At 41.3% G+C, this 11,909-nt stretch overlaps 1 protein-coding gene across 5 annotated transcripts in view; it reads left to right on the plus strand.

Annotated features, from left to right (window-relative positions):
* parp4 (poly (ADP-ribose) polymerase family, member 4) overlaps positions 1-8,358 on the plus strand; it is a 45,486-nt gene extending 37,128 nt beyond the window's left edge. For all 5 annotated transcript variants that reach the window (XM_013265405.3, XM_013265403.3, XM_013265404.3 and 2 more), the window contains 8 exons: positions 1,827-1,922; positions 2,015-2,146; positions 2,337-2,390; positions 2,715-4,183; positions 4,280-4,349; positions 5,721-5,823; positions 7,081-7,213; positions 7,447-8,358. In XM_013265405.3, the coding sequence (XP_013120859.1) occupies positions 1,827-1,922; positions 2,015-2,146; positions 2,337-2,390; positions 2,715-4,183; positions 4,280-4,349; positions 5,721-5,823; positions 7,081-7,213; positions 7,447-7,654 (2,265 nt within the window). In that variant the 3' untranslated portion in view covers positions 7,655-8,358. The remainder of the gene's footprint in view (positions 1-1,826; positions 1,923-2,014; positions 2,147-2,336; positions 2,391-2,714; positions 4,184-4,279; positions 4,350-5,720; positions 5,824-7,080; positions 7,214-7,446) is intronic.
* The last annotated feature ends 3,551 nt before the right edge of the window (positions 8,359-11,909 follow it).

Consider the following 11,909-nt stretch of genomic DNA (forward strand, 5'->3'; position numbering starts at 1 on the left):
TGTTTATTTCTATATGATGAATTCTGCATTAAGTGATAAGAACAAGAAATCTGATGTCCTGTAATCATGATGCTATAATTTGAGATACAATAAATAAAATGAGTTTTTGTATCGGTATCAGATCAGTATCGTTGATACCACCCTGAATTTTACTTGGTATCGGATCGGAAAGGAAATCAGTGGCATCTCACATCACTAATGACGACTTTTTGACATGAAAGCGCGTTTCGCTCTTCTCAACAAGCAGCGGTGCTGCCGGGGGCACCTTGCCCGTACCAAAGCGCTCACAGGCGGAGGACAGTCCTCCCCCAGCTGCTATCAGGGCAGGACATGTTCACACCTATGCGTCCAAACTGCAAATGAATCGCGCATGAGCGAAGCCGCTGCTCCCACACTGACTGTAACGCAGTCAGGTCTTCTTTTACTCTTATGCTGTTTTGTGGACCACAAGGTTTAAAACTACTTATAAACACACACACACAAAGTAACTCCACCAGAGTGCCTATTTCGTGTCACTTTTGCCGGTCCAAGCCCGGGTGAAGGAGCAGGGTTGGAATTGTGACATTAAAAAAAAACAATAATTGCTAAAAGAAATTTAATTTGTAGTTCTAAATACATTTTTAGAAGGACATTTTTCACTCACTTTATGTCCACGATGTTATTTCTCTCTCCAAGAACGTAGGTTACAATTACATTAGCATTATGCAAATTAGGCAATGACGTCATTTGGCGACTTCTAGCGACTTTTAGGACAGCCAATAGCGATTTTCCTTACTGAGGAGTTGGCAGCACTGGTCCAACAATCCATCAAGCGGTGCGGCTTCGTAGCTTAGCAAAATCGTACTAAAACATTTGACAGATTTTCGAGCGCCGTGTACCACATAAAATCGTTTCGAGGTCAGTAAACACAACCAGAATTCATACATAAGGCCCACGGGATTATAAGGGACACTGTCGATTTTCAGAAAAATCAAAGGATTGATTTTAAGTGTGCCGTATTTTCCAAACAACACGGTAATAACGACGGCCCGCTAGCATGCTCTACCAAAAATAGTGCTTTGTTGTGTATCTGATGGATGAAAGCTAAACCAGTTCCACACCACTGAAGTTGCAGCATTTTTACAAACCAGTTCTGGTTCATCTGTTTCATTCAACGATCCGCTTTCGCCCTTCTCATTCTGCATCGCCGCCATGTGCGTATGTAAACAAAGGCATTGTGCATGCACGTTTTACCCATATTCTATCGCCATATTTCATTTTCTTATCATTGCCCAACATTATACCGGTGTTACCGTGAACGGTATGATATGGCCCAGCCCTACTAGTACTGATACCTAAAAATCGTACTTAAGTACAGTAACAAAGTATTTGTACTTACTTACTTACTTCCCACCTTAGCATTTGGGGGATATTATTACATGACGGATCAGCTGAACCCACCAGGTGCCTGTTATGGTCCTGTCAGGAATAAAGCAGCCATTATAAGTTGCTGTATCTGTACAGCAGCTTATCTCTGGCCTAAACGATGTCAAGCAGCAGGACAATGATCCCATTCATTCCCATTGCTGTCCAAACTGACAGAAGTTGGGATGAGATTTTCTGTAGTGATGCAGCTGAAGGACCACCACAGCAGCAACTTGAGCAGTGAGCTAGTTAATCTCAATGCGGAAAGGGCTCTCTAGTTAACAGTGACTTTGAGTACAAGAGTGCTGGGATTGTTTAACAACACATTCATCATGGATGTCTTCACTACAGGCTCGTTGTTAGCATACCTGGGTGGGCTGTGAGCGACAAACTGTGGAAACTGACATTTTCTACTTTTACAGGGTAAGAAAGCAGAGTTGAAGTCCTTCATCATCGAGTTAAGCAAAGAATTTTCCATCCTGTCTCAGTTTACCAGCTTTGTGGCCATTGAGGAACGGGTTTGTCAAATCAGCCTTTTTCAAATTTACAGTTTGTCTTTCATTCTTTTAGCTTTTTTATCAAATATTTATTTAATCGATCTTATTTTTAGGACTCAGAGCAACCACAGCCTGGTTTTACAGACATCCCCAAGTTGATTGCAGAGGAAGATGTGGACTTCCTTCCCTACATTAACTGGATTTCTCCCGAGGATGATGAAGACCTAATAGAGGAAGAGTCTTCGGTATGAATTTTTTTAACTGTTGTTCATACATGATTAGTCCTCATGCGCATAAACTGGAGCTGTAGTTTTGCTAAAGATTTTCTTCAATAACATGTGATCATCATGTTATTGATCGTACTGACTGTATTGCTGCTGCAATCTTCACAAATGCTGACATTTATGATTTCATGCTTTTGTCTTCCTGCTGTAGGAGGAGGATGCTGATTGCGGCTTTGGTTTGTTTGACTCTTGTGATTCATTCACGGTTAGTCCCTTTAGTTTACACTAAGATGCTGATGCTGCACATTCAGTAAAACAAATTCAGGAAATGTAACAAATATATGTAACAATAATCAATTCAGTTCAATTTTAGAAATATCTAAATTGGCATGTAGCAGATGTCCTACAGTGCAACAAACTATGTGATTCTTTTGTTGAGTTAATGTTGATGTAGAACTTTTCTTATATTGTGAAACCTGTCAAATGACATTGCCAACAGTATTTCTGATAGAATTCATCTTAACACTTACACATGTGGAGGTTTGTAGAGTCGGAGTTTAAATTTCTGCTCATTTCTCTCCTTTCATAGACTCCCGACTTCTCTCCTCCAGCTCCACATACAACTTATTTTAAGGAGCATGCTTCACTATATTCAATTTCTGGACACTCGGCTCCCCCTCCACCTCCTCCTTCTATGAAGCGTGCTTCAGACGATGTTCCCCACCTTTCTTTTTCTGCACCCCCAGCTCCCCCTCCCCATCCTTTTTCTATGCACCACGCTTTAGCGGATGTTCCACAGTGTTTAATTTCTACACCCATGGGTCCCTCTTCTGGTTCCCTTATGGAGCGTGTTTCAGAGGTTGTTCCACAACCCCCTCAAACCCTCTCGTCCAGCCTTTCTTCATTTCGTCGTGATTATCCTTGTAATACTTCCATAGATTCGTTTTCATCAGACAGTCAGGCAGTGGGGCACATCAATATTCCACTTCCAGAGATCTATAGGGCTCAGATGGGGCCCATTTCACGTAACAGTCTCACACTGGACAGCAGCAGATCATCACTCCCAATTCATGGTTACTCTTCAGCAATGGAAAATCAATTGCACAGTGCACTTGATTCTGTGTCTGATGAGCCAGAACAGAGTTCATCTGAGTGTGTTGAAGGCGTTTCTTACATGGTTCCACCTGCTATAGAAAACTATGGCTCTGAGCTTGAGAGAGGAGACTTTATGTCTTTAAAATACAAATACAGAAGAACAGCAAGACATTCGTCTTTCAGCCCAGTTTCTTGTAGTTTTGACTTTAAAGTTAGAGAACAACTTCCTGAGACGTCAGCTCCATCAGATTTAGAGCACCAACCAGAACCTCACCTCCAAATGCCATTATTTGGTCAGGCAGGGAAAACAATCGAGTTAAAGAGTGGAGTCTTTCCTGTGAAGTCCTATTTACCTCCCAAATTGTACCACCTCAGCACAGATGGGAGTCTTCCTGACACTGCTCCTGCAGCAGTACCGTCTCAGTTGGTTGTTGAATCTGATGACACACATGAAGCAACTTCTCTGTCTGTTGCGCGGACTCCCATAGGGCCGTCTTTTGGGTCAGCTAAGTTTACTTCCAGTGGCGTTCACTCTAAATTAGGTAGCTCAAGCTCCACCTATGATGGTGCTCTGGGTTCTACAGTGGTTCCTGTGACGTCAGCTCCATCAGATTTAGAGCACCAACCAAAACCTGGCTTGTGCTTAAAATCATTAAGGCGGATAAGGGGAACCTCTTGTTATTTACCTCCCACCCTTTCCAACAATGATGTTCCTGTAGGCCCTAGAATGGCTCCTGAGATGGCCGCTCAGTTTCATTACAGAGGATTTACTCCCTCTTATGGTTTACCCAAAGTTGAAATTTGCAGTGCATCACAACCTCACCATGAACCTGAAGGTCCGAGCAGTGCACCACAACTTCCTGTAAGAGCAAGTGTTCTACAAAGAAGGCCTGTCCCAGCATCTTTCTCCGCTGGCCATCAGAATCTCCCAACTAACCCTTTCCTGCATCATCAGTCAGCTGTGTGAGTTCTTAAACAGTGATTCAGTTTCTACACACATTCTTTGTTAACTATGAGAAGTGTTTGTCTAACAGATGGAAATGACTGTATGTTAACTAGACTGAATGCAGCAGAATCTCCTGAAGTGCTGAAGCTCAAATGGATGAAGATCTTCCAGATGCAACATTCAGTGAGCTTTTTGTGGTTTTATAGTCTTGGGTTCACTTAAGCAAACATAGCTGTTTATCACTCGGACAAAGCAACAGCTTCCTTTGGCTCTCTGACAGGTTAAAACTGTGAAGGAAGCTTAATTTTTTTCATCAATCACTTGTTAACATCTGTTTTATTTCTATGGGACTTGTTCTTATCATTGTTAGGGTCATGGGGGGTGGAGTCTATTCCAGCTGTCATGGGGCGAAAGGCGGAGTACACCCTGCAGAGACTGCTAGTCTATTGCAAGGATAACACAGAGAATTTAACCTCCTAGGACCTGGCGTCCAAATATGTGGACATCATGTTTTGGGTTGTCTAGAACAAAATACAAAATTTTGGTAAAAACAAGGAATCACATAATTCTTTGTTTTGACATTCATCAGGTCCCAATCAGCCCGAATAGCAAAGAGAAATTAAAAATGCCATGTAAGAGTTCGGGTCTTACGAGGTTAAACATAACTGTCAGGTTAGGCTCAGACTAGGATTTAGTCTATGTGATATATTAACAATGTTGTACAGAGCATGCAAACATCTGTTGTTTTAAAGCTTTAAGCTACATTTCAGAGTTTTATGATAGGAATATATAAAGAAAGCTTCCAGTGGTACCCCTCAGGCTCCTAGTAGACACACCTGTCGTATCAATTTGAATATTTTACCTCACCTTGTTCTCAACTCGTCACATTCACAAGATTTCCAGAAAATGTGACCTCCAACCTTTACCTTATACTAAAGGCCACTGGTATTCAAACTGGTTTGAGATTTGTAGTGGCTGCACCTGTTTTTGAGTTACTGTTTTCACAAACTTAAGTGTCCATGCTGCCCACCTGCCCAGCAGGGTGGAGACGATACCTCGACACACTTTTACAGCTGAGGGGTAAAAATTATTTTGATGCAGAAAGAATCGCAGCTAATGAGTCTGGGATCATAATGGGGATAAAAACAAGACCTTGCTATCACGTGTTTTGACCAGCTGCCTTTCTCATGGTGAGTTGAGTTTACCCAGAATGCAGTTTTTCACATTTTATCCAGTTAATTATCAGAAAACAGATGAAACATCCACGTTTCTGTCAATCTACATCACAGATATTAAACTGGTAATATATGTCATGATAGTGATGCTCAAAGTCGGTCATAGCACAGAGTTAAAAGTGTTTTATCGTAATGAAAATTTCATGTGGTTAGCTCCTGTACTTTGGTAGAGTTAGTAAGGCTCAAAAAAGCTGGACAGAATTATTAAAATTACCAAGGACAAAACTGTAACCCACACCTTTGTACTCTGAGTGCATGTAACTGGAAAAAATGTAACTGTAACTTTGATATAATGGCGTTATTTTTATGCGTGTTGCAGGAAGGGTACTGGGAACTAACCACAGAACTGGGGGAACTAATTAATGTCAACGTGGACCTGTTTGCCAACGTGTTCCTGAAGGACAAAGGCATCCATTCTCTCGGTGAGAGCTCGTTCAATTCTGTTCTGGGGTGGAAATAAACTATGTTTCTTACTGCTGTTGTTTATATATTGACAACATCATGCCAGGGAATGATAGATCCTGCTTTTTGGGTCCTCTTACCTTTATAACCATTTAAATACATGACTGTTCACATGCATGTACAATGTTCCTGAATCAGGTTTTTTATGAAAGCAAAATAAACTTGTAATCAAAAACTACTTAAATACTTAATATTTGTTACTAAATATCTAAATTCATTTTACTAAACAGTAAAAAGAAATGATACATATCCAGTATATCCACATAAATAAAACCTAATTCTTTGCATTAGTTTTTACGGCACTTCTTAAAGTAAGTTTACAAAGAACAGAAAACAAAGTGTTCCAAACAAAAGCCAAGGCTGTTCCTTTAAATAAAGCCCAGAGACTGAGCTGTGGTTGGACAGATTTGTGCTCTGAGTTTTTTTAAGTTATTATAAGTTCACTAAAAACATTCATTTACTTAGTTTTATAATTATTATGAACTCACACTTAACACTTTACTTTGATGTCTGTAACAAAAATAACCATTGAGAAAATGAAGCCATTTTATACCACGTTTATAACACGTTCTCACTCCCAAAGCGCAACATTTTGCGGTAAGTGACAAATCGTCGATATATTACGCTTCCGATCACTCAACACGTCCCTATATTACGAGATCGGAAAAATGAGGAAACATGAGAACCATTTGGAATGAATCTACACGTTTATTTTACTTCAATCGCTTTGGAAAACACGATCCAACGTCATTAAAGTGCTGGTTATGGTTTGGGGTAAGGTTAGGGTTAGGGCTGGAATACATGGCTTGAACGTGTGTTACAGCAGAAGCGTCATTCTATTGGATTTCATCCATAACCTGACGCATAGCATAAGAACACTGAAGGTCACCTGTCACATTCCTCAGGAACGTCTGGGACGTGACAAATCATATATTACGACTCGGAAGTGAGAACGGGCTGTTTATATGCAGTTTTCTAGGAGCTCAGATGTTAATTAACCTTATTTTTCATTATTTCTTTAAAAAAAATCAGGCACATGGTAAACCTGTAGATTATTCCCTAGTGCGACATTTAAATGGGCAGCTGTTGTTTGAAATTGATTCATTATGTTGATTCTGTTCGTCTGGATGTTGTGTCCGGTCTGGCAAGAAAACTTTGGTTATAAAAGTACCATTTTGTGATTTACTTTGAGATTGTTTTTGCATGTGTGTTCGAAGGCGTGACAGCCCACGCAGATATCCTGAGGCTGGTGGCGACTCTTCTGGTTCTGCAGCTGATGAAAGCGAACAAATTGGAAGAAGGCAAACTGCTCCGCACCCTGTTCTGTCTGGAAGAAGCTTCTCAGTCCAGGTCTGTCCAACACAGGATGCACAACAGCGTAGAGTAAAATCTCTCTGCAGTTGTTACAAATATATCAGCTGAAATTAAGCTTGAAAAACATTTTGCACAAAATGTGATTTGATATATTAATGAAGCTTATTTCACTATGCCTTGCATGACTTTAGAAATGCAGTTAGGTCTGGAAATGTTTGCACAATGACAGTTTTAGCAAGGTCACTACTGTGGCTGTCTTTTTCATTCAGGCCGGAACGATGGGAGCAGGTGAAGAAGGCGGTGGACTGGGTTTGCTGGGCTGACCGACAGTATCCCTGTGTCTATAGTCGGCTAGAGTTTGGTTTGAGCTGGGAGTCCGCCACCCGTCAGCTACTGGGTTATGAAAGCCTCCCTCCCTTCTCGCCTCTCTGTGGTCTGGATCTACAGAGGACAACGGCCCCAGTACTGGTCCAGTGAGAAGATGCTGTGGACACCGTGCAGCCTTTCAGAGGGGATTACAGTAACTTTAGATATGGTTGTAGATGAATATGCATGTATTCCTTTGCCTTTTAAGAAGAATTTTGTACTCTGTGTGTTTATACATGTATGGATAATCTCAAATGTCCTCTGCTGTAATCTAATTTCTCAAATGTTACAAATACAGGCCATTTACACGGAGCATTTCCCGTACATAGAGCAGTTGTTTTGTCATCTGTGTAGATTGCCCGAAAAACAAACTGGTGTTTAATCCAGGTCAGGTGGTAAAATGTACTTAATTTTAGACACAAGTTTTTTTTTTTAATTGCATAACACAATATAAGTTTTTTTAAAACACTTCATAGATGTTGGTGTTGGTGGCACTGGCTGACAGTCATTCACACTTCTTGTTTTGTGTACTGGGATAATGGTGGAGGGTCTCAGGCATGACATATGAGAGGTTGAACAGCTTGGTAAATACCTCTGATGCTGGAGGACCAATGTTGACTCTCCAGTGATTGGGTAGCAGAATGTAGGAGTCTCCCCTCCTCCCTGGGTGTCAAAGGGGCCAAAAAACTGGTTACGGGCATCAACCAGGTTTGTGTCCTCAGATGCACATTGTAACGTGACTTTATAGTCAGTCAGTGACTTGATACTTATTTACATGTAACAAGGGTTGTTGTTAATAAATTGCTACTCTATGACCTGTTTGTGCCAGTGCTTTACCTTCCTGCCTTTTCCAGCTTCTGCCGTGTTAAGTTGTATGCTAAGGGAGGCTGAAGAAATTGAAGACATGCAAAGGGTGCCAGGTTTGAGGGTCTCAGGATCTTATCACTGCTTTTTGAAGATGAAGTGATTGTCTTAGGTTCACCACGCTATCACATCTGGCTGACACCAAGATGGTTATAGTAAGGAGCCCAGTCATTTAGGAAGGGGTGAGAGAGGTGTTGACTGGCATGAAAACAATCACTATATTGAGGCCATCCCATCTGTGCTGAGAACAGAGGCAATGAGTTGAATGTGTTTTTCAACAGATTGAAATGCTCACCTCCCTACTGATTTACCTGTAGTCAGCCTTCAGTCCATGCCACTCTCTCTCCACTTTGCACCTCAAGCTACGTCTACACTAATCCGGATAAATTTGAAAACAGCGTTTTCGTCTAAAACACTCCGCGTCCACACTATCATTTTCAATCATTTTCAAAGAGTTGTGCATCCACACTGAAACGACCTAAGCTGCTTACGTTCCAGTCGTGCACATGCATGTAAAGTAAGAAGATTTGACCCACCTCATTTCTGTCTGCCGTTTATTTACTTTCCAGCTCTTTGAAACATTGTGGCAAAATGTCGAGGAAAAGCACCGAGTTTTTTAAATGGACTAACAATGAGGTGGAGTTGTTGCTGCGAGGAACACAAAAGTACAAGGTTGCAAAAGCGAGTGAGAATTAAAGAATTTGAAGAAAAGCATCTGGAGCATGTACAGACTGATATAAATTTTTAATAGGGCTGTCAAAACTGAGAGCAAACAGAGCAACTGCTGCTCCGCTGTCTTGGTTTAATTGGTCACATGACTGCGTCATATAACTAAAATGCGTCATCTTTCCAAAAGTCTGCGGTTACGCTGTCCACACTGCCACGCGAAAACAGCGTTTTCAATTGTTTCTGCTTTAGAGAGGGTTTTCAAAAAGCTCCGTTTTCCTTGAACGAAAACGCCGTCCCAGTGTGGAGAGAAGGCTAAAACGGAGACAAAAAGATACGTTTTCAAACGAAAACGTATTAGTGTGGACATGGCCATAGCCTCCTGTGAGTCCTGACACCCCTCCCCCCACCTGTCACTTTCACTCATGTCCAGGCTCATGAGAAGACTGGATCAGAAGCACTGTGAGCGTCTTGTTTTTCGACTTTTCCGATGCCTTCAATAAAATCATGCCAACTCTCCTGGGTGATAAGCTAACAGCAATGAACGTGGATGCTTCTCTTGTGTCCTGGATTGTTGAGTATTTGACAGGAAAGTCACAGTATGTGCGTCTTCTTTATTGTGTGTCTAATAAGGTGATCAACAACACAGGGTCAGCCCTTCCTCTTCACCCTCTACACCACAGACCACTGCACAGAGTCCTGCCATCTTCAGAGGTTTTCTGATGATTTTGTGGTGGTTGGATGCATCAGTGAGAGCGATGAGTCAGAGTACCAGGCTGTGGTCGACTCGTTTGTCACGTGGTGCGAGCAGAATCATCTGCAGCTCAACGTGGCAAAGACCAAAGAATTGATTATGGACTTTAGGAAGAACAGGAAAACTGTGACCCCTGTTTCAATCCAGCGGGTCGATGTGGACATTGTGGAGGGATATAAATACTTCGGAGTACACACTGATAATAAACTGGACTGGTTAAAAACACCACTGCACTTTACAGGAAGGGCCAGAGACATCTCTATTTTCTGAGGCAGCTAAGGCTTAGACGTTTTCAACTGAACTTTGCTCACGACTTCCTACAACCACCCTGACTCTCCTTTCCCTCTGTTTCAGTGCCCTAGAACGCTGATTCTTGAACCACAGTTTTCCTGCTCACCCAGCCAGTTTAAGCTCATGTCTGCCTGGTCTGGAGTTTCATAGTCCATGTTAGATGTGTTTAATACTCTAGTTGCACATTCATAGTTCATTTGCTGGAATCCGGGTTCACAGCCTTAATTCTTGGTCATTGTGTTGTACTTTGTTTCTGTAAATAAAGTCTTCTAATCACTCAACTCTGAGGCTTTCTTTTACATCTGCTTTTGGTTTCATTTCTCACTGCTGGCTACCGAGCCCTGACACCCCCAAGGCAAGTGTTCCAGATGGGAGCCCACAAATCCAACACTGATGGGTCGAGTTGTCCAGTATGTTTATTTTCAAAAGAAACAGCAAATCGAGCTATTTCTTACCATGTCAAAACAGCATCCCAGTAAAGGAAAGCTTCAGCTCCCAAGGTTGCTCAGTGACAAACTCTTCCAAGTCTGGAACATATAAGTTTTTTTGATGAAGTGGGAGACACTGTCTTTCAGACAACACAAACAGATGAAAAAGCTTTTTACTCCATAAAAAAGCTGGCGTTCCTCAAAATAGCTGAAAAGCATTTCTACCAGGATGAAACAAATAGTTGGTTAGCTCCACTACCTTTTGATTCTTGTAAGGAAGGAAGTATTATTTTTTGTTATTTTTATTATTTCCATTTATTATTTTTATTAATTCTATTTTTATTATTTTGTTATTACTGTTGCATCATAATCATATAGCAAGCATTTGCATTGACACATTTATTGAAGTATTGATATTGCATTCAGAGGTTTAAACATATTGGTATCATATCAGCCTTTATTACAGGTCCAGTAAGAACCACTTTAAACTGTTGAGTTGAATCTATAATTCTAAAGGCTTTTGAAGGCGTTTATGATCTTAAATGTTTCTATGCAGACTGCATTGTGACAGGAAGTATACTCTGTGCCAAAAGGAGACAGGAAACTGCATGTGTGTAGGGCTTGCTTCTGCAGAAGTGAAACTGAAAGCAGAGTCTGAGAGCAAGTTATTTTGAGCAGGTTATTTTATTATGCATTTATATCTTTGATTAAGCTTTGATTAAGTTTTAATTAGTTGTATTAGATTGAAACAGTTGTTTAATACATTTTACATATAAGTCAAGATCATTACACACAGGATGGCCTCAGCCTGGTTGCCTAAGTTGAGGTCAAGTAAAGTGCAGAGCGAGGGTCACACATACACACACATACAGTTAGGGAGTTTTATTTGTAGGTGAAAGTTTGAGCATGCTTGCTGTGACTGTGTTTCTGTGTGTACGTGACTGTTTGATGAAGAAGCAGGTGCACGATGCGAGAGCTGAGCTGGCTTGCGGGAAACCACCGGGGAGAAGATGGAAGCCAGTGTCCTTTTAATTGTGTCACAAGTTGTCAAATAGAACATTTGTGGTTTTGAGTTGACGTATCCATGTAATTTACGGAAGAGGGGGCGTTCTAATACCCCGATGTATAAAAACGGTGTTCTGAAGTTTTGGAGATGAGATCTGATGCTGTCTGTGTACAGTGTCCATCTCCCACGCTGCGTGTGTTTCATTAAAAATCTTCGTTGACTCCACCTGACAGGGTCAGTGTGTTATTCCGATCTCCCACCATCTCTCTCTCCTTAAAATGAACCTTAACATTCTCCAAGACCACGACTCCCCAACAACAGAAAGCAAGCCGATCACCCTCTTGCTTCACTCAGTCG

Source organism: Oreochromis niloticus, linkage group LG16 (assembly GCF_001858045.2).
Source record: "Oreochromis niloticus isolate F11D_XX linkage group LG16, O_niloticus_UMD_NMBU, whole genome shotgun sequence".
Classification (NCBI taxonomy): domain Eukaryota; kingdom Metazoa; phylum Chordata; class Actinopteri; order Cichliformes; family Cichlidae; genus Oreochromis; species Oreochromis niloticus.